The sequence below is a fragment of the Zalophus californianus genome, chromosome 12 (genome assembly GCF_009762305.2).
Source record: "Zalophus californianus isolate mZalCal1 chromosome 12, mZalCal1.pri.v2, whole genome shotgun sequence".
NCBI classification, from domain to species: Eukaryota; Metazoa; Chordata; class Mammalia; order Carnivora; family Otariidae; genus Zalophus; species Zalophus californianus.
The window spans coordinates 99936801-99958780 of NC_045606.1; the positions used below are offsets into that span (position 1 = coordinate 99936801).

Sequence of the window (21980 nt, forward strand, 5' to 3'; positions counted from 1 at the left end):
GAGCAGCATGCTCTGCTCTGGGCTGGGGGACGGCGGGGGGAGGGGGCGAGGCAGGGGGCCTCGGGGCAGGAGGGGTGTTGGTAACAGGGCAAGTGCCCCCACCTGAGCTCCTTTGCACCTTGCTCCCAGTTCTTCCCCAGGGGAGGCCAGGCACACCCAGCAGGTGGGGCTAGTTCTGCAGGGACTTAGCTTTCTGTGGGGTCAAGTGAGACCTGTCAGGGGCCAGTAATTAGGAGGACAAGGTCTGATTTGAATGTTCTGCAATGCCTTCCTGGCTGGCCCCCTGATGCTTCCCTGTACTGGCCGTTTCATACACATTTGAGTGCCTATTCTTGACAGGTGTCAGTAGGCCCTTTTCCTGCCAGTTTGAGTAATTTCTGCATAGATCCAGCACCAGGCACACCGTGCATAATAACCACCACAATTTGTTAATGGGAGTGGCACCTCGCAAAGAAGTTTACCTAAATGATCTCAACATAATCCCCGGGTGGTAGGTACTCTTCTTTTACAGATGAAACCATTTGCTCAAGGTCACATAACTGGCAGTCACCAGAGGCGATTTAAACCCAGGTCTCTGACTCCTGGAACATGTGCTCTTGACTACTGCCACATATTTGTTGGGTGAATGGCGTATGCTGCTGCTTTGGTGAAGATGGTTATCCAGTGCCTACCATGCTTGAGGTTGTGGTGGCAACCGGGGGTTTTACCAAGGTAAGACCTTGTCCTTACCTCTGAGAGGCCCAAGTCTGGGGAGGACGTATATGTGTACACACATAATGAGCAGAGGGAGATGGATGGCGATGAGTGAGACTCCCAAGTGTGCAGGATGGAAGCAGATAGCTTCCAAGTCTCGTACTGGCTGAAGCCACTTCATGCCTTCATGGAGCCCCTTAAAAACCTGTATAGTTAATGGCAAATTATCTTTCAGAGACTAGAAGCATTGACTCAAGAATGCCACCCTTCAACATGTCTCTTTAAGGGACCCCAGGGCTTCAAGGGAAGGGGAGCAATGCTTTTTGGGGGGCAGGAAATTAGGTCGTCTAGGGATGATGGGCAGGGAGCAGGAACCAGGTCCTCAGGCACCTCAGGTTTGTACTTGGGGGTTGGGGAAAAGGATGAGGGCGAGGGAATCCGACCAGGGCTCCTGACTTTGAAAGAGCACCTTTAAAGGAAATGCTTGGGGGTGGGGAAGGCCGGCACTGGGTGTCCACTAATGCTGTGCTGCACCTACTTTGGGGTAGAGATGGTTGAGGAGAGGTCCGAAGTTCAGGGAAAGCCACAGAAGTGGCCTTGAGGGTGCTGGTCAAGCTGGGACAGAGTGAACTTGTCCATGGGTCCTTCCTGGGTCCCTCAGAGGACCTGGTGGTTCCCACGTCATTGCTCAGCATGGCACATGCAGACAGCAGTCTCAAGGGAGGAACTGCTCAGGTTGGAGGGGTCACAGTTCTGCTGACAGGAGCTACTCTGCTGTTCTGAGGTGGCCAGGGTTCCCCCCCACTTTTCTTCTACAATTATAAAAGTACTCAATTAGCTTGTCAACATTTAATAATGCAGACATATATTTTCTAAATATGGAAGTCTTTCATTCTCCCCTCCCCCCGTTCTGTCTTTTCTCTCTTTTCTCTTAATGTGAATAGGATCCCAGATGTGCTTCATTCTTTCCGTCCTTGAAATACACTTGGTCATGAAACGCCAATCTGGAGGAAGACTTTCACTCTGTAGAGGAGGAAACATGCCCCAGAGAGAAGTGGGTTTTCTCACTCATAACCAGTGGCAGATCTGGACCTAGAATACTGGGAATTCCACAAGCTTTTGGTAAACCCCCTCCAGAAGGTACTCCAGAAAATAAAGAGATGAATGGGATTCTTTTAAAAGTTGATGGTCTAGTCCTATCTGGCCTCTGTGTAGGGTTTCATACTTTACAAATGTTTCTATAGACAACAGAACCAATTTGGGTCCTGCAAAAGTCTGGAAAGGTAGGTATGTAACTAGGAAATTACTCTTTTACAGATAAGTCAAAGTCCAGAGACAGAAAAGCTGCACAGAAGTTAGTGGCAAGACCGATAGAATCTCAGTCGGCCGGTGTCTATTGTCCTGAGGCCAAACAATAGCTGGGCCCACAGCAAATGCTTAGTAGGTGGCTACTGATTCGTTAGAATGAGGTCCACCAGCCTCACTTTAGGTTTGTAGGAAGTCTGAGAGAGAGACAGAGGCCAGCTTCTGTTTTTATCAACCTCGAGTCCTAAAGGCAGTTTCTAAGCAGCTCCGGAGAGAATACTGCCAGTGGGAGTTGACCTAGCTAGCTTGAGGTAGCAGTGTGTGGAATCTTATTGGCATAAAGGAGCATTCCTTCCAATTAGTGTGGGTAGAAGAGAAAATTCTCTTTTCTGAAGATTTCCAGGCCGCCTGAACCCTGCCTCTAAATCAGCAGTGACACTCCACCTAGGAACGTGACCTCTTCAGACCGCTGTTTCCTGACGAGAAAGCGAGGGGGTGCATTTAATGAGGTCTCTCTCTCTCGTGGAGACCCCAGGATCGTTTACCGGGCGCCCACGACGTGCCTAGCGCCGCGCGGGGTGCGGATGGCGGTTTCTCTCGGGTCGCGCGAGGCAAGTACAGCTTCTCAGCCTAACACTTGGCGTACTGCAGTGCCAGGTGCCACCATGTCACGTGCACACTCGAGTGTGCGCGTCAGGGTGGGGCTCGTGCGTCCTGTGCTCCCGGGCCCCGGCACTAAGAGCGGTGCGGGCTCGTCCCTAAGTCGGACGGAGAGCTGCGGAATGACGGGATCGATTTGAGAGCGCGTCCGCGGGGCCAGAGCCGGAGGGAGAGCCCGGCGGAGGGGAAGAACATGGTGCCGCGGCGCCGTCCGGTCACCAGCACCCGGCCTCGCCCCCGCTCCTCCTCCCCTCGGAGCCCTGAACAAGGGTCCCGAGCCAGCCGCCAAAGCGTTAAAGCCGCGCGGGGGCCCGCGAGGCCCAGCGGGCGGCGAGGTCAGCCCGCCCACCAGGGCTATTGGCTCGGGAGAACAAAGGGGCCGCCCCGCGGGCTTCTCCGATAGGGAGAAGCTGGTCATCTGAGCGGCGCAGCCAATCAGGCGGCGGGACGGCCCCGGGGATGGCCGGCCCGTTAGCCAATCAGGGGGAGGCGCCCGCCCCCGCCTGTCCCGGGACTGGCGGGGCCGGGGAGCCCAGTGCCCAAGTCGCCCCGGGGTGGCAGTTCCCGTTAACCTTAACCACAAAGTCAAGGTATTTATTCCCGTCCCCTCCCTCCGAGTCCCTCCGAATCCGGGCGGGAGGGGCGTGCGGAGGAACGGACCGTGCTGTGGGGCCAGCGCCCGGCCCGCTCCTCGCGCGCTGCCTCCACCCAGCCTCGGGCTGGCGGCGGCCTCGGGGGTCTCGGGGCCCCCTGAGCCCCCGGCGCTGCGGCTCCGAACTTTCCCCGCCCCCACACAGCCCCTGGGGAAAGGGGCCCGGGTTGTGCGTGGGAGGGGGCTGCAGGCCGGGGCAGAGAGCAGGAGGGGGGCCGTGAGAGCGGGAGGTACGGGATGGTGAGCGGGGCCGGGGGGGGGGGGGGCGTTGCTGACCCCCGGTCCCTCCGGGCGCGTTCTGCCCAAGCGCTGGCCCTGTGTTCGGGGCTGTGTCAGCTGTGTCGGAAAGACCGAGCTTTTGGAGGGCAGGAACCCCAGTGCTTGCCGCACAGTGACACAGAGTAGGTGCTTAATAAATGATTAAATGAGCGGGCATAAAGATTGGGAGTGCGAACAATGACAGGGAAGCACCACAGAAATTGGAAGTGCGTGCGTGCGTGTGTGCGCGCGTGTGCGTGTGCGCGCGCGCGTGTGTGTGTGTGTTGGGGGGTGGGGCTCCATTCCAGGAAAATGGGCACAGGAGTCAAGACCTCAGTGGGGGTGGGGGTAGGAGCTGGGGGCTCCTTTCCCCTGTAAGGGCGGAGGAGAATCCGTCCTTTGGGCGGGTGGAGCCTGGAGCGTGGCCTGGTCAGCTGGACCTGGGGTTGGGTGTGGTCAGAGCCCAGGAGCTTGACACTGGCTGATGTCCAGCCTCCACTGTTCTTTTTGGGTCCCTGTATTCATCTGTAAAATGAAGAGATTAGAGGATATTAGTCTCCTTGGAACCTAAGGTTCCATGAGTCTGTGCTTCTAATCCGTGTTGGATTTAAATTTCTGTATTGTAAGTGTTTCTTTATTAAAATTTTTGTTGATGGTTTACAGCACATGGGACCTTGGGCTGGATGTTGGGGACAGAGAAATACTTCATGTTAAGATGTTTGTAGTTTTGTTGTGGAGACAGATAAATTATTATACCATCTATATGGTAGCGGGCTGCGTGGGTACACAGGTCAAACAGAAGGGCCCCTAACTGAGCCTGGCATATCCAAAAAGGTTTCCCGCTCAGAGTGATCCCTGATCTAGCTGGGCAGAGAAGAGCTGGGCAAGAGTGTTCCAAGACTGGTCACAGGCCAGCCAAGATGCTGCAAGGTCAGGGAGTCACATGTTGGGACAGTGGGGAGCTGGGAGGCAGGAGAAGCAAGCAGAGGCCAGGTTCTAAATGGTCTTGCCGAGAAATTTGTAGCTGAACCTGAAAGTGCTGGGGACCCATTGGGAAGTATTTTGAGCAAAGTAGTAACATGTCCTCATTTTAATTTTAGGGAAATTGCTTTGAGTTCTGGGTGATGAATGGATTGGAGGGGCAAGATAAGCTATAAAACTAGTACAGTCTTTGGGCAAGAAACAGGCCTGACCTGAGGTGGGGCAGTAGGAGATCTTGGAGGTATTAAAAACAGCACTGGTACAACTTAACGATGTATGTGTTGTGACAGTTGTACTCTGGGGTAGTGAAGGGTGGTGGTGGTTTTGAGAGGCCTGATGAAGACCACTGTCTCCCCTGAAGAGGCAAGGGCTACCCGGGACAAAGTGCAGAGCTTGGTGGAGGTGGGGTGACCCATGCACCTGCCCCCTTGGTGAGGGTTAAGCTGAGGAATCCCAGATTTCCTAGTGCAGTGTTGGCTGGGAGGGAAGAATGTGTTCAGAGCGTGCAGGAGACCTTAGGTCTTACTGTCTATGAGGCAATGGATGTCACCTCTGGGCTTTACTTTCCTCATCTGGCAAGCGGGGGGTCGGGGGGAGAAACACTCCTTACTCTTACCCTTTCCAAGCTCTTTTGAATGAAGCAAGGGGTTGGAAAGTGTTTATAAATGAAAATGTGACATCTGTTCAAAGTGTTGTTGGCAGTCAGTTTCATGTCTTGCCTTCAGATCGGGTCATGGGGGTCGGCAGGCCTTGGCGGGCTCCTGAGTCTTGGACCTTGGGCGAGGAATGTGGGTGCTGCTCTCTCCTCTAAAGGGAGACGGGTTAGCAGAGCCTGGGGATGTGGAGGCCACAGGTGAGGGACAGGCATAGAGGCAGGGAGGTGGGGTGGGGCAGTCCCAGCAAAGGGGTGAATGCTGGGTAGGTGGAGGCAGAAGTCCTGGAAGGAGGTACCTCTGAGACTGGCCTGGGGTTACATCTTGGACCTCCGGGAGTGGGGGCAGGCATGATAGGATAAGGCAGCTGCCCCCGCTCTCCATGGACTAGGTTCCCAGGGGATGCTGGTGGAAGCAGGCTGAGGTCATTAAACTGGGCTCTTCTTACCAGGGCAACCCTGAGTTACAGTTATTATAATGTGGGAGGCAAAGAGGGGGTGACGGCAATGTGGTGACCTAAAAATAATTTGTCTTGCACTTTGTGAATGTTTCCCACTGTTCCCCTCCCCCCCTTGCTTGATAGGACAAGTCTATCCATAGGAGTAAGTGTTATTATTTTCCAAATAATCATTTGATAATTTCTGTGGAAGGATGGCCCGCCCTTTCCCCTTGCTCCTCTGACCCCTCTCTTAGGACTGAGGACCACAGTGTTTGGGAGATCGAGGTCTGGAGGTGCTGGAGCAGAAGAGGGGGAAGGGGCAGGGCTTGGAAGAAGGGCAGCCGTGGGAGGTGCACGGGACACTTGATCCAGTGCTGAGTGCGGGTCTGGGGAAGCTGGAGAGGAGGGAGGCCTTCTGGAGGAGCAGGGCGGGGGAGGGGAGAAGAAGGTGGGGTGGAGGCCCTGGAGGGGCTGGGGACTCTTGGAGTCGTAGAAGGACCTTGGGCGTGCTCATGCTGGGGTGAGGGATGGAGGTGGGCCTTTAGGCGGTGGCCGTGACACTTGCCTGGGCTGAGCCAGGACCTCTGGGCCTGCTTGTCTGTCTGTGGGCCCGGGGGCCATATAAGATGGGAAGCAGGTCTCCTGGGGCTCTGGCAGCAGCTGCGCTGTGTTTCTGATAGCATTTTAAAGCCACTGGTTTGTGTGTCCTCGTTGGTCATGAACTCTGGATGAGAGGAAGGTGGGAGGTCTGATGTGTCCAGTGGACTGTCCAGAGGACAGCCAGGACACAACCCCAGGGGACAGGCCTTGTACAGGAGTGGCATTTGTAGGACGTCCTTGGGGGAGGGCCTGGTGGCTTTGGAACAGGTCCTGGGAGACAGGAGACACTGCCTCCTTCCCCTCAGTGAAGCTGAGGCTTTGAGCCATAGGCCAGCAGAAGCATCCAAAGCTTGTAGCCCAGCCCCCCTGCCTGGCGCTCAGGCCCCCCAGCCTCCAGCCCTGCTTTCCTTACCACCGTCCACATAGCCGCCTCCGCTCCTACCCCGTGAGGTACCCGCACCCAGCCCAGAGCCTACCCCAGGGCTGTTGAGGGTCCAGTGACCTATACAAGGAGCTGTGCACGGCCTTGAAATGGTCCCGACAGGAAAATCTGTGCACACCTCTTCCTCCTGCCAGGCCTGCTCACATTGGGGAGCAGAGTTTGGGGTGACTGGGTGGGTGCTGGGGGCCTCTGAAGATTCTGAAGCAGCTGGAGGAGTGAAAGTTTAGGAAGAGTGAGCAGCAGTGGTCCTTTGGGGGGGGGGGCTTAGGAAATGGGGAGTGGGTGAGAGAGACACGGCTGGTTTGTAGGCTGTGGGGAGCGCAGTGTGCTGCAGATTGGTCCTGTCCAGTGCTTGAGACAAACCTGTGGGCAGGCCTTTTCAGTCACCTTCACCTTAGGAGCCCAAGGCCCAGAGGTAAAGTGACTTGTCAACCACTGGTGGCTTAGAACTCAGGGCCCTGATTCCCAGTCTAGGCCTGACAGGGGCCCGATGTGAGGGTCCTGAGGAGAGGGCAGCCTTTGGGAGCAGACTCGGCTGAGTCAGGGTCAGCAAAGGTCAGCAGACCCTTTCCCAGGGGAAAGGGTCTGCTGCTTCCTCTGGGGCTAGACCCCCTGCAGGCCGGCCCCGGGAGGGGTCTCTTGCTGCCCTGGGCTTGCCCAGCAGAGCCCAGTTCTCTGTCTATGGCTTTCTGTGCTGGGCCAGCTTCTGCCCAGCCAGCCGCAGCCCTGGCTGCCCCGTGCCATCCCCCACCCCCAGCACAGGGGACCTAACAGGTGACCGTCCCCCATCATACTGCCTCGCTTCCGTCTCCCTGAGTTCCCTTTCTTGGAGCAGTGGGCAGCTGGGAGTGTAACTGTGTGACGCAGAGGCGCACATGTCTGCGCTCACGAGCGCGCTGTGTAGTGTTGGTGCTGCTGTGGTTCGCGCCCGCGCCCTGCTTTCTGTGGGTCTGCAGGTGTATCTGTGGGTTTCTCAGTTTCTTCGTGCTTTACATACAGTTTTGCAGCTGTTCTCTTATGTACAAGCGTCTCCGTATGTTTGCACCTCTGTATGTTTGCATCCGGTTTACTTAGCTGTGTTCAATGTTAGATACGGTGGTTTCTGGATGTGATGGTGTGTGCAGTTAGCGTGTACATCAGTTTCTTCTCAGGTGCCTGTAATTGCATATTGTAGATGAAAACATCCACTGACAGTAATTGCAAGTGGATTCCCAGGCAGAAAACCCCATCACCTTGTCCCTAGATGATTGTCATCAGTGACCAAGGACTGGGGCCAGAGGAGCCCCCTCTTCACTCCTCCACTCATTTATTCATTCATTCAGTATACAGGCACACCTCAGAGATATTGCAGGCTCGTTTCCAGACCCCTGCAGTAAAGCAAATATTGTGATAAAGCAAATCAAGTGAATTTTTTGGTTTCTCAATGCATACGTGTTATGTTTACACAATACAGTATCTGCTACGTATGCAACAGCCTTATGTCTACAGTGACAACGTGCACACCTTCATTAAAAAATACTTTATTGCCAAAACGTGCTGACCATCGTCTGGGCTTTCCGCAGGTCATAATCACTGATCACAGATTCCCCCTCACAAATACAGTAATAATGAACAAGTTTGAAATATTATGAGAATTACCAAAATGTGACACAGAGACAGGAAGTAAGCAAATGCTGTCGGGAAAAATTGTGCCAGTAGACTTGCTCAGCGCAGATTGGCCAAAAACCTTCAGTTTGTAAAACAATGCAACATGTGCGAAGTACAAGAAAGCGAGGTGTGCCTGTAAACAGAGCAAGGCCGCTGCCCTCCAGGAGCTTCCAGTCCTAGTGCAGCGCCATCTGGTGGAGCTTCGGGAACATAGGAATGTCCTCTGCTGTCCTTACAGGAGCTCGGGCTCCATGAGGCTCTTGAGCGCTTGAAATGTGGCCAGTGTGATTGAGAAACTGAATTTAAAATTTAATTTATGTAAACTTGAATAATCATATGTTGGTATAGAAGCCAGACTCCTGAAAAGGAGGGATGGGTCGTTTAAGGTTTGCTAAGTCCTGGACTTTCTTCTAGGAGGTGACATGGCCCCCGAGTAGGAGCTTTGGGGGAGGCAGGTTGACCCCAGTTTGGTTCTGGCTCTATTTCTTACTAGCTCTGTGACCTTGAGGAAATGACTTAACTTCTTGGAGCCATGGGTCCTCAGCCGTAATTGGTCGTGAAGGATGACATGGGCGATGCCTGCTCAGCGTTCGGTGCGCAGTGGTGCTCAACAGCCAGTGGCTCTCTCCCGGTCCATACCGGAGTCTTGGCTGAGCACCCCTTCTTTCCACGGCCAGATCAATATCAGGATTTCAGGGATGTCCTCCATGCCCCTCAATAAATGAGGTTAGGAGAGGCAGAACGTCGGCCCCTAGGGAGCACTCTGAGAGCATCCCTCCAGGGTGAAGGCTGGCTGGAGCCTGAGTGGGGCCACCCCCTTACAAATGCTGTCCTGAGCCACAGTCTTGAGTCTGGTTCCCTGTGAGCAAGCATGGTGGGTCAGGGCAAGGAGACAGAAAGTGGGGCCTGCCTGCAGGGAACCAGGAACTCCCTAGGAAAGAAAGCAGGGAGCGGGCCTGGCAGATTGGAGCATGGGGGGGTGAGGGTGGGAGACTGGGGGGGTGGGCCATGCCCGGTGGACCATGTGGGCTCAGACCAGCTGAGGGGTGGGAAAGATGTGGTTAACGGAAAGGGAGGCCATTTGGGAAGCACGGCAACCTTGCTGGTGTGGCAAAGGGGGTCAGCTTGATGTGGAGGGGGCACTTTGGGAAGAGGACCCCCTGCCCGGGTTTTCCTGTGGGGGCAAGGGGCTGTTGGTGTAGGGGAGCAGTGGTGGCTGGTGGAGGACCTGGGTGTGAGCCCGGTGGGAGCTCATGGCTGAGAAGGACCTGGAAGCTGGGCCTTTTGGCCATGGTTTGGGGAAATGCCACCCCTCCAAGCCTCAGCTCCTGGTGGGTGCATGCGGCCAATCCCCGCGCCACCACTGACCAAGGACACCTGAGTTGCCATCCACTTCCCCTGCCCCGCCTGAGGCCTGATCTGTGAAGAAGGCTGTGCTTGTCTGGTGGAAAAGTTCCAGGGGCCTGAGGTTGGGAGGATGTGGGGAGCCGTGGCCATGTCCCTGAACTGCCCCTCCCATCTGTGGCCTTTCTCTTCCCCCAGCTGCTGTCTACTCCCCTCCCTGCCCCCAGGATTCTGCTGAGAGCAAAGCCCTTCCCCTGCCCCCAGACCTCACCACCTGCTGCTGGGCACAATCCTCGCTTTGTGTGGTCTGGCAGTTGTCGTGCAGCTGCCCCCCCTGGAGGCTTCTCATGGAGGGGGCTCCCATCCCAAGGCAGCCTGACCCAGTGTGGGAGGGCCAGGCCCAGAGCCAGGTGCTGGGAAGGCGGAAGTGGCCAGGGCCTTGTCCCGAGACCCATCCCTGCATGTGTCCCACACTCCACAGAACTTGCTCGGCCAGGAGGGGAGAGGTCACTGGAGACTGGGGTGAGGGCCCTGTGTGATAGGCCAAGCGGCCTTTGGAGACTCAGTGCGGGCACTGGCAGCGGTGTTGGATCGGCCCTGTTGCCTTCTGTGTCTGGCAGGGGCATTTTGCTGGGCAGCCTGCATGCCAGGCCAGGTGAGGGGAGCCATGGGTCAGGGAGGGTGGGTGGGTGGCGGCTAAGAAGGGGCCTGTAGGGCAGCGTAGCAGGGTGGAAGCAGAAGAAGAGGGAAGGTTAGAAAAGATGCAGCTTGGGGGGGGCCTGGCTGACCTGCAGACACGTGGCTACACGCAGACACTTCCCTCTGTTTGGCTTTCTCAGGGTTTTACCTGCAGATCACCTGCTGGCCTGTTTTCTAGACACATCCCACCTGAGCACACAGTTGGAGGCGGGTCCTCAAGACACGGGGGCCTGCCCCCCATTCCTGTCCTCTGTGCCTCTCCTGTCCCCTGCCCTCTCATTTCTTACTTCTTCCCCTTGGGTCCACGGGGGTCCCCTTCCCTCCTGTGCTTACTGGGACCACTCCGAGCCCTGGTGTGGCTGGGACCGAATACCCAGGGACGCAGGGAGCTGCTCTGTAGCTTGCTGTGAATTATTCATCAAGAATTGAAGCCTTTCTGCCACCTGAGCTGATCTGTAGGTCCCAATACTCCTTGGAAGACAGAATGGATCAAGTAGGACCTATTTGATTGGGCTCAAGAGGCCCGTCGTTGTGTCATGTAGGGGTTCTGTGAATAAGGCCAAGGTCCTACCCTCTGTCTTGAATTGCCCTGGCCTTTGGCCCCTCTGTCTGAGTTTTCCTGAATTAAGGTGCCTCCGCCTTCACCAGTCCTCTGAGCCTCTTTAGGAGGACATCTTATCTGCGGTGCGTGAGAGGCTTCCCCAAGGCTTGGGACACACAGTAACCTGGAGGAAAGAGGTGGCGCCAAGGCAGGAGCATCCGTGTCCATCCATCCACCCACCCATCCACCCATCCATCCATCCATCCATCCATCCATCCATCCACCCACCCATCCATCCATCCACCCACCCACCCATCCACCCATCCATCCATCCATCCATCCACCCACCCATCCACCCATCCACCCATCCACGCATCCATCCACCCACCCATCCACCCATCCACCCATCCATGCATCCATCCACCCACCCATCCACCCATCCACCCATCCACGCATCCATCCATCCACCCACCCATCCACCCATCCATGCATCCATCCATGCGTCCATCCATCCATCCATCCACCCACCCATCCATCCATCCACCCACCCATCCATCCATCCATCCATCCACCCACCCACCCACCCATCCACCCATCCATGCGTCCATCCATCCACCCATCCATCCATCCATCCATCCACCCACCCACCCATCCATCCATCCATCCATCCATCCACCCACCCACCCACCCATCCATGCATCCATCCATGCGTCCATCCATCCGTCCATTGGGGCTTCCCGCTAGGCCTTTCCCTACCCTCTTCTCCCTGCCTGCTTTTTCTCTGCACCACAGACAGTTTTAGCATCTGTAAGAAACCACAGTAGGGGTGCATAGCATACCCCTGTTGGGGAAAGAGAATTAAAAACAAAATCTCCAGCCAACTCAGAAAAGCTCCCCACAGAAGGAGGAGAAAAAGAGAAGTTTTTTTTTTTTTTTAATCGAATAAGCATGAAAGCAGAAAGAGATGCACATCACAGGCAATCCGCTAAGAGATTAGGAAACTGAAGGAGATCCCCCCCCTTACACAGCCCAGCTGACGCAGCCTGCTGCACACGGTCTCCAGATAAAAGTGTAACTCGTCCTCAGCAAGAGGACTTCCCCAATGGCGCCGTTTGTCACCCAGAGTTCATCCTAAATTCAGCTGGCCATTGGGGTGGCCACCTGTGTTTGCTAACTGCCTTTCTCCCAAGGAACAGGGTGTGTCTCCTATCTTTATGAAGGGGGTAGTTCTGCAGCCTGGAGCCGGGCACCCCCGGAAGTCAGGCCCCCACCCACCCTCCTGTGGGTCACCGTCTCCCTTGGTGTTTACATTTCAAGGAGTTGGCTCCCAGGGCTTGGAGGGAGGTGGGGGCGGGGGTTTGTAAAGCTCACAAGAGGCTTGTGTAACTTTTGGAAAGATTTACATGCCTCTCAAAGGGGCAGAGAGACATTCACAATGACAACTTTTCTTAAGTAAATGCTCTAAAAGAAAGGGCCAGAGTTTTTTTCCCCTTTTGCCCTAAGGAAAATGATTTCTTTTTTAAATTCATATTTGCCCTTATGCCCCTGCCCCCACCTCTCTTGGCAGGGCCCAGGGGTCCCTGCCCGCCTACCCCCCCCCAGTGGCTGTTGGAAGGGGACCTGGCAGAGGGGAGGGGGGACTCCCTTGGGATGAGGTTTCTTGAGGGCCCAAGGTGGAGAGCAAGAGGAGATGGCTTTTTGTGAGGTGGCTGAGGTGAGGTGCCGGGAAGAAAGCCCTGACCGGGACCTGGAGAAGGCCCTTTGTAGCAGCAGGGGGAGCAGGGCATCTGGGCTGTGTGGGGCAGGTGCCACAGATCCTCACTCGGGCCTTGGCAAGTGTGAGCGCAAGGCGGGTACAGGTGTGTGAAACAACCTTAGGAGAGGCCGCGCATGGCACTGTGTGCAGAAAATGAACCACCCCCCGCTGAGTGCAGGTCAGCCGGCCATCCGGTCAGGCCACACACCACCAGAAGTGCCCTCAGGCTTGGGGCTCTCTCCCAGGCCAGGCGTTCAGCAGTGAGCACGGAAAAGTCCCATCTTCTTGAAAGATGACGGTATATGCAGACAAGTAAATACCAGGTCAGGTGGCGAAAAGTGTCAAGGAGGAATGTGAAGTGGGGTTAGGGTTGTGATAGGGAAGGCTACTTGGAGGAGGGGGCATTGAGGCAGAGACTGAAAGGCGAGTGGCATGCAGGGATCTGGGGGAGAGCGCCCCACGTACAGGGGCGGCCAGTGGAGCTTGGGGCCCCCCAGCTGACCTGTCCCTGACAATGAGCCAGTCAGGACGTGCCCAAAACCTTGAGCATTAAAACAAGGAAAAAACATGAGCCCCAGATGGGTGAACTCTTTCACGGGTCCCCCCTCCCAGATGGCTTGGGTGTGATCTTGCATGCAATAGGGACGGGAGGGGACTTTGAAGGAGAGGGGCCGATGAGGGTGTGTTCCAGGGTGACTCCACGACCACTCAGGTGGGTCTCCGGGCTTTGCTGAGTTTCCTAGGGTGGCATCTCTCACCCCCCCCACCCTGCTGATATTGAGCCCATGGGTGTGAGGCTCTGGTCTGGGAGTTAGAAGAGCTGGGGCCTCCCCCAGTGCCACCATTCAGCTGGTTCTGTGACTCGGGGCATGTCAGGGGCCCTCCCTGGCCTCAGTTTCCTCCTCATAAAATGGGAATAATGCCTGTTTTACCTGCCTAGCAGGTATGTGTGCAATTTTACAAAAGCCCTGCACTTATGACTGAGGTCAGGGACAGAGAAGCTCTTGAAAAAGAGGGAACACATTCTGTGAGGTGGCAGGAGGGCGGGGGGGGCCCATTTGGTCCTTGTCCCACTGGCCAGCTCTCCTTCCTCTGCCCCCTTCTCACCCACAGACGGCAGGGCAAGCGCTGGTGCCCGGGAGCCTCCGCCGATGGAGTGTGGCCTGGCTGGCGTGAGCACAGGTAAGGGAGCGCAGGGCCCGTGGGAGCCCCCTGCGGCCTCCTCCGCCAGGCCCAGCTTCCCCGCCCTGGCCCCTGTCCTGCCCCTGTGTGTGAGGTGCTGCCCTCACTAGGAGCCTGTGGGCTGTAGAATTGCAGAGCGGGACCAGGAGGTGGAAGGTCACATCAAAGAAGGCAAAGAAGACTGACTTCGGGAGCTAAGAAAATGACAAAAGGCCACCCTTCCTCGCTAGGCAAGGGGACGCGCACACACCCGTGCAGAAAGCCGGGTGGGAGGGCGAGTGAGGCGTTTGCTAACTGCTGGTGGTCACGCTGATCTAACATTGAAAACCAGCGCTCTGGGTTAAGATGATCCCTGTTGGGATTTGATCAGAAAAGTGCCTTCGGTTTGGTCCATGAAAGCTTCCTGGGGTTGCTCAGAGTTCACGGGCTGCGGAGAGGAAAACAGGCAGGCAGTTTTGGTGTCTGCCAGGCAGGTGCTGCTGTGAGCGGAGAGTCCTGCGCTCTGGGCACAAGGCCCCCAAGCCCCCAGCATCCCTGGCCTCCTCACCACCCTGCTGCCCAATGGCTCTGGTCCTGGGGGAGGGGGCAGGGGCCGTCCCTGGGAACGCTGCCCCTTGGCTCAGTGACTCTGGTTTCTTTACCTCCCCTCCCCTCCAGGGCCTTGCCCCACAGTCCCCAGAGCCCCAGCCTTCCAGGATAATCATCACAATGAACCTAAGATGGAGACAAAAATCAGGCAGTAGGGCAATGAAGGAATGAAGCTTCCAGCTCAGAGGGGGCGGGGTGTCTACACGGATACCGCACATCCTGGGGCTGGCTCCTGACGCAGACTTCAGGAGCACAGTCACCCCACTTCCCAGGCCAGCTCCCCACCACTCCCATGTCACTTCGAAGGCTGGGAGCCCCCGGGGTGTGCATGTGTGAGAGCATGAGAGATGCTGATGTTATCATAATTACGGTAAAACCGAGGACAGGTGGTTCCAGACGTTTTAGCAGAAGGAACCTTTTCCCAGGGAAACTTACAAGTAACTCCTAGTTCAGGCATGAGAGATGTGTCGGCCAGGGCCCTCTCCCTCACCTCTGGCTGCTTCTGAGGTGCCCTGGGGTCTTAGGGAAGAGGTGGGAGAACACCAGCTTTGACCCTGGAGGTTGGAGGCACTGGGGGGTTGGGCACCTGCTGGCCAGGCTTAGGGAGGGAGGGACTCTTTCTGGATGGCCAAAGTTTTCAGTTAATTACGAGCTTACCTCTTTTTTTAAATTTTTTTTTCTATTTATTTTCTGTGTTTTTTTCTTATTGTGATCAAATATACACAATGTGAAATTTACCGTTTCAACCATGTTTAAGCATCCGAGCCCATGGTATTAGGTACACTCACATGGTTGTGCAAGCACCACCATCTCCAGAACATTTTCATCGCCCCAGAAACTCTGTCCCCATTGAGCAATAGCTCCCCATATAGCACCTTTGTATTTTATCTGAACCATTTAGAATTTTTTTTTTTTTTAATTATCCTTTTTATGATGACAGAGGAGCTGAACCTTTGTTTTAGGACTCCTTCCACAGACAGGCCAGGGCCTGTTTTCTTTGTGTTAATACCTGAGCCCCGAGGGAAGGTGTGCCTGATGACCGAAGTCCCTGTGCACACACTTCAGAGGGGCCTATGCTCGCACAGCCCACTCACTTGTGTCTGCTCTGGGCCTGAAAGCAGCGGTCAGGAATGTTCTCTGGGCTTCCAGGCCAGGCCCATCTTTTTGGCCGGAGAGGGCTTGCCTCCCCAGCCATCAGCCGCCATGATAACATCAAGGCCAGGTTTAATCAGAGCAAGGCAGTGACTTCTGTGGGGCTCTGGGGCATTAATTGGGACCCCGTTACTTGGGGACAGCAATGCCCCGCTCACCTGAGTATATTTTGGATTCACTACCCGACCACCAATTTGGACACCTATCGCCTTAAATACTTCTGCTGGCCAACATTTCAGGACATCTAAAGAAATCCTCTTATAGTCAAGTAAACTTACTAGAGTCGGGTATTCAATTCCTGCCCGTGTGCAGCTTAAATCACCACTTTCATCTTCAAAGTATGACTCCTGCTAAAATGATTTCTCACAACCAAGCACCTGGGGAGGCCTTCCAGGGTCATGTTGCCAGGAGGGAAAGTGGCCCCTCACAGGTACTATCTGGGCCCCCACCCTCCCACCCCATCCCCACAGTCACCACATCTGCTTCCTTGTCCTCATGGTGGCCAGTGAGGCTGTGGAGGGGGGCCAGGCTCTTTGGCCCTGGAAACCCCAGATTCTTTTTTTCTTTTTTTTTTTAAAGATATACACTCGTTCTCCTCAGTAGTTTCTGGGTGCTAGAAACATCTGTGTGCAGGTTTCTGTGTAGACAGAAGTTTTCAGCTCCTTGGGGAAAATAACCAGGGGAGGGATTCCTTATCATGTGGAAAGAGTATGTTTTGTTTTGTCAGAAACTGCCAAACTGTTTTCCAAAGTGGCTGCATTGTGCAGCATCCCCAGCAGCAGAGAATGACGGTCCCTGTGTCTCCACATCCCCGCCAGCATCCGGTGTTGGCAATGTTCTGGGTTTTGCCCATCCCCATGGGTGTGTGGTTGGTAGTATTTTAGCTTTCGATGTTGTATAAGCCAAATTCTTCCTTGCTCATTTTTAGAGTTTTCTGCATGGTTTGTGTACATCAGAAATTTTGTAATTCACTTAATTAGGGTTACACTGAATTTAAACATGGTTTTGGAGTGAAGAACTTCCTTCTCATCTAGGAATATGATGTATCTGTCCTTTTAGTTACATTTTCTTTATCCTTTCAGTAACATTTAATAGCTTCCTTGATATAAGTGTATGTATGTTAGATCTCATCCCAGTTATTTTATAGCTTTTATTGCCATTTTTAAAATTTATGAATTTTTATATGTTTTTGTGTCTGGCAAGCTTGCCGAAACTCTTATTTATTTGTCAGGGAGAGACAGAGGAAGCACAAGCAGGGGGAGCGGCAGGCAGAGGCAGAGGGAAAAGGCAGGCTCCCTGCTGAGCAAGGAGCCTGATGCGGGACTTGATCCCAGGACTTTGGGTTCATGACCTGAGCCAAAGGCAGACGCTTAACCGACTCAGCCACTCAGGCATCCCGTGAAACTTTTTTTTTTTTTTTTTTTTTTAAGATTTATTTATTTTAGAGAGAGAAAGAGAGGGCAGGGGGGAGCAGCAGAGGGAGAGAGAGAATCCTGAAGCAGACTCCCAGCTGAGTGTGGAGCCCGACACAGTGCTTGATCCCAGGACCCTGAGATCACGACCTGAGCCAAAATCAAGAGTCCGCCGCTTAACCCACTGAGCCACCCAGGCACCACCCCGCTGAAACTCTTATTTCTAATATATTGTCAGTAGATTCTCTTGTACATTCTATATTAATAATTATCTGCAAATGACACTTCTCTTTTCCCTTCCAATATTTACACATATTTTTCTTTTCTCCCCCATGCTTTGGCTAGTTCCTCAAGGACAATGTTGAAGAGTGGCAGTGACCCTGAGCATCATCTTGTTCCTCACCTGAATGGGCTTCTAATCCCTTGCCTTTGGTTATAACATTTGCTGCAGTTTCTAGTACAGCTTCTTTGTCAGCCTAGGAAAGTTTCCTCATAGGCCTGGTTTGCTGAGAGCTTCCTGCCTCCTCCCTCCATCCCTTCTTCCTTCTCTCCCTCCAGAAATGATAATTGGACTTGATCATATGACATTTTTACATGGATTGAGATTGTCAGGTTTTGCCTGTTTAGAAAGTCAGTGTCACGAACTATATTGAGCCATCTTTGCTTTCCCAGGGAAGATCCAGCAAGGTCATGATATGTTGTTTTTTTTAATGCTGCTGAACTTGCTTTGCCAATGGTTTTGCTTGTTTGTTTTTGGTGTCTGCTTTCAAATGCTAACCCTATAATTTCTTGCCTGCTCTGCCCTTGTCTTGTTGACACTGGATCATGCTAGCCTGTGGGCTCCCTACCCCCCTTGTCACTGTCAGCATTTATATAAGCTTTGGATAACCCTTCCCTTGAAATTTTAGTAGAAACTGTTTTTACAGTTAAGGGGCCTCTTTGCCATTTTTGAGGTAGAATGTTAGCTGTCTTTTCTGTCTCTTTTAGGACATGTTTTTTTTTTTTTCTTTTTCCCCCCTCTTCTTGAGTTATTTTTGTTAATTTATATGGTCTCACAGAATCATCCCTTTTATATAGATTTTTTTCAAATTGATACAACATTTCTGCCTTAGTATTTTAGGATTTTCAGAATCGTTTTTATATCTCTGTGTTCCCTTACCCTGTAGTTTCTGCTTTTATCTACTAATTCCTTCCTCCTACTTCCCTCGGGTTTATTTTGTTGTTTTTTAAATATCAGAACTTATTTAGAGTTTCTCTTTTTTTGTTGCCAACTCTTTTATTTCACCTACTTTTTACTAAATGTAAACTTTTTGTTGAAGTGTAACACAGAAAAGTGTACCGATCACAAGCTCTATACATTCTCTTATAAAGTGAACGTGTGCATGAAACCAGCACCCAGATCGAGAGAGGGAACAATGGGGCCCCTGGGTGGCTCCGTCCATTAAGCTTCTGACTCTCGATTTCGGCTCAGGTCCTGATCTCAGGGTCATGAGAGCGAGCCCTGTGTCCAGCTCCATGGAGCCTGCTTAAGGTTCTCTCCCTCTCCCTCGGCCCCCACTCTCCCCTGCTTGGGCTCTCTTGCTTAAAACAAAAACAAAAACAAAAACAAAACCAAAACATTGCCAGGCCCCCTCAGGCCCCCTTTCCAGCCACAGCGCACCGTCCCTAGGTGGCAGTTTTGCTGACTTCGAACTTGTAAGTTAGTTTTGCCAGCCTTTGACCTTCCTGTAAGTGGAATCCCACAGGCTGTATGTAGTGTCTGTGGCAGGCCTCTTCCATCGCGGCGTGGGTCCATGAGCGAGGGGGACAAGGCAGCCCTGAAGACCTGAGCTCGCTGTGTGTGTGTGGGGGGGGGGGACTCCTGAGACTGAAGTAGAGAGGGGCCTAGGAAGGGCAGGACAACACCTCTTCTGGGTGCTCAGACCTTTCCAGCCTCCTTTCTCGTTCTTGGTTTTGTTGAAGAAAGGGAAGTTGCCAAACAGCCAAGGTGGAAGAAGGTGAGGCACTCTGGCCCCGTGGCTCCTGCCATGGAGAGCCTGCCTGTGAAATGGAGCTTGGTCACCCCACTACTGGGGGACTGGGCATGCACTCACTTAGCAAGCTCCCAGCGCATGGGTCCTCTTAGCAAAAGAGTGAGAAGCTTTGAAGCGTGGCCATTTTCTGCTTGCTTCCCTGGGTGGGAACCCAGATCTTCCTTGCCTCCTGGGGCCTCCGGGTGGAGAAGGCGGGGCAGTGGGTGTGGACTTGGAACTGCAGCGTCTCTTCCTTTCTTGTACTTTTCCTTCTGCACATCCCAAGCTGCCTTTCTCTGACTGTCCTCGCTCCCTTCTCCCCTCGTGTCCTCTTGCGTGCTCTCTTCAGCATCCTTTCCTCCCGCCGCGTTTTCTGTGCTCCGCCCACCCGGCACTTCCTTCCCGCCTGCCCACCGGGCAGTGAATGACTCTCCCCGTCCTCTCTCTCCCTTTGCCTCTGGCAGGAGATGGGCTGGTGATGAAGATCAAGCCAGAGAAGCCAGAGTGGATGCTGCAGACGCTGGTGCCGCAGGCCGAGCTTTCCGAGAAGGATAAGGAAAACATCTTCCAGCAGCATCGGAGCCTCCCGCCATGCCAGACCATGGGGAAGCCTCGGGCCTTGGGGGGACAGGAGGAGACAGGGGGTCCAAGGTGGGCCCCTCCCACTGAGCAGGCGGCGGGGCTGGCAGGCCGGGCTCTTTCTGCCGGCGAGGGTCACTTTGTGTGCCTGGACTGCGGGAAGAGGTTCAGCTGGTGGTCATCCTTGAAGATCCACCAGCGCACCCACACCGGGGAGAAGCCGTACCTGTGCGGCAAGTGCGGCAAGAGCTTCAGCCAGAAGCCCAACCTGGCGCGCCACCAGCGGCACCACACGGGCGAGCGGCCCTTCTGCTGCCCCGAGTGCGCGAGGCGCTTTAGCCAGAAGCAGCACCTGCTCAAGCACCAGAAGACCCACTCGCGGCCCGCCACCCACTCGTGCCCCGAGTGCGCGCGCTGCTTCCGCCACCAGGTGGGCCTCCGCATCCACCAGCGCGCGCACGCCCGGGACCGCCAGGGCGCCCGCGCCGGGCTGCAGGAGTTGCTGCGGGACGCCGCCGCCCGCCGGGGCTGTCGCCTGCGGCCCGGGCCGCCGCGGGGCCGCCCCGAGTGGGCCTGGCTGGGGCTCTGCCAGGGCTGGTGGCGCCAGGCGGGGGCCCGGGCCGCAGTCGCCGCCGCCGCGGGGCCGGGTGAGCAGCGCCAGTTCATCTGCAACGAGTGCGGCAAGAGCTTCACGTGGTGGTCGTCCCTGAACATCCACCAGCGCATCCACACGGGCGAGCGGCCCTACCCGTGTCCCGAGTGCGGCCGCCGCTTCAGCCAGAAGCCCAACCTGACGCGGCACCTGCGCAACCACACGGGCGAGCGGCCGCACCCCTGCCTGCACTGCGGCCGCAGCTTCCGCCAGAAGCAGCACCTGCTCAAGCACCAGCGCACGCACCTGCCAGGCGCCCAGGCGGCGCGCTGCCCTAGCTGCGGCCAGAGCTGCCCGAGCCGCGCGGCGCTGCGGGCCCACCAGCGCGCGCACGCCGTCCCCGCCGCCGAGCCGCCGCGCCCCGGGCCCGCCGTGCGGGACGCGGCGCCGCGCTCCGAGCCGCAGGCCGAGGCGCCCCCGGGCCTGTCGGCGCTGCCGCCGCCGGGGCGCGACCCCCAGCCAGCCCGGGGCCTGGGGGGCGTGCCGTGGGGCCGGGCGCGGGCCGGCCTGAGCGCGCCGGCCGAGTCCCGCCAGTTCATCTGCAACGAGTGCGGCAAGAGCTTCTCGTGGTGGTCGGCGCTCACCATCCACCAGCGCATCCACACCGGCGAGCGGCCCTACCCGTGCCCCGAGTGCGGCCGCCGCTTCAGCCAGAAGCCCAACCTGACGCGGCACCGGCGCAACCACACGGGCGAGCGGCCCTACCTGTGCTCTGCGTGTGGCCGTGGCTTCAGCCAGAAGCAGCACCTGCTTAAGCACCAGCGTGTGCACCGGGGGGCCCTGGCGCCCACCTCCAGCGCCAAGGACCAGGCTCTTTAGTGCGCCCGGACCCAAGCAGACGCGTGGTGGGGGTGGGAGGGGATGTTTGTAGGGGGGGTGCGCGGCCAGGAATGGTGGTTTTTACGACCCCTGGGGGTAGAACCCTGTGAAAGGGTGATTTCCTCAAGGCTCCGAAGGCTAGAGAACAGAATTCCAGAAGCATCCCAAAGGGGACAGTCCCAGGGTGGGCTGAGGGAGGAGGTAGGATGAAACAGATCTCGCTCCAGAGCCTGGATGTGTCTGTTGGTGCCTCAGACGGGGGACCGCAGGCCTCAGGCCCCAGTGAGGGTATCAGGGCTCTGGGAGAGGCTCCCCAGTGTGAAATGGCCCAGGGCTGGACTGATGAGCTGTAGCAGCAGCCTGTCACATGCAGGCTGCCGGATGGCCAGAGGCCAGTCTATTGGGGGAGTTTCAACAGACTTACTGATAGCAAGGATGGAAGCCAGCTGTGGTGGCTGAGGAGGGGCAAGCATGGTCCCAGTGCTAAGGCAGTGCCTGGCACTTAATGGCCATTCAGTGCATATCTTTGGAAGGAGTGAATGGTTCCCTGGTCCTTCTCAACCATGAGTGCCCCAAAGCACAAGGTGCTGTCGTGGTGGGCGGGACCTTAGGCCTGGTATGTGTGTGGTGGTCAGACCGGGGTGTAAGAGGGGTGGTGGCAGCTGCGGTTTGGTAGCTTGGGGAGGGACCTGCAGCAGGAAAGAACCGCGTGTGCTGCCCCTACTTAGCAGCCCAGGGGTGCTCCCGATGGCTGTCATTGACTTGGGTCTTTATCAATGCCAGTGTTGCCGAAGAGAAAAATGAAGGATTGACTGTCTCAAGTGGTCTTGTCCTTTGTAAGCCTCCCTTTTGGAACTCTAAGTCTGTGTGTGCTCTGGGGTATCCATTTGCCCCCAGGACCAGGACGGGGACCT

The 21980-nt window shown here is 55.6% G+C and overlaps 1 protein-coding gene across 4 annotated transcripts; it reads left to right on the top strand.

Annotated features, from left to right (window-relative positions):
* Positions 1–1583: 1583 nt before the first annotated feature.
* Positions 1584–21883, top strand: ZNF775 (zinc finger protein 775). 4 transcript variants are annotated; one of them, XM_027574400.2, is made up of 3 exons: positions 1584–2993; positions 13784–13852; positions 19481–21883. In XM_027574400.2, the coding sequence occupies exons 1-3, from the start codon at positions 2852–2854 to the stop codon at positions 21064–21066; spliced, it is 1797 nt and encodes a 598-aa protein (XP_027430201.1). In that variant the 5' UTR covers positions 1584–2851; the 3' UTR covers positions 21067–21883. The 4 variants fall into 4 exon arrangements, with proteins under 4 accessions (XP_027430201.1, XP_027430203.1, XP_027430205.1 ...); XM_027574402.1 differs by lacking the exon at positions 1584–2993 and adding an exon at positions 3076–3248; XM_027574403.2 differs by lacking the exon at positions 1584–2993 and adding an exon at positions 10204–10329.
* The last annotated feature ends 97 nt before the right edge of the window (positions 21884–21980 follow it).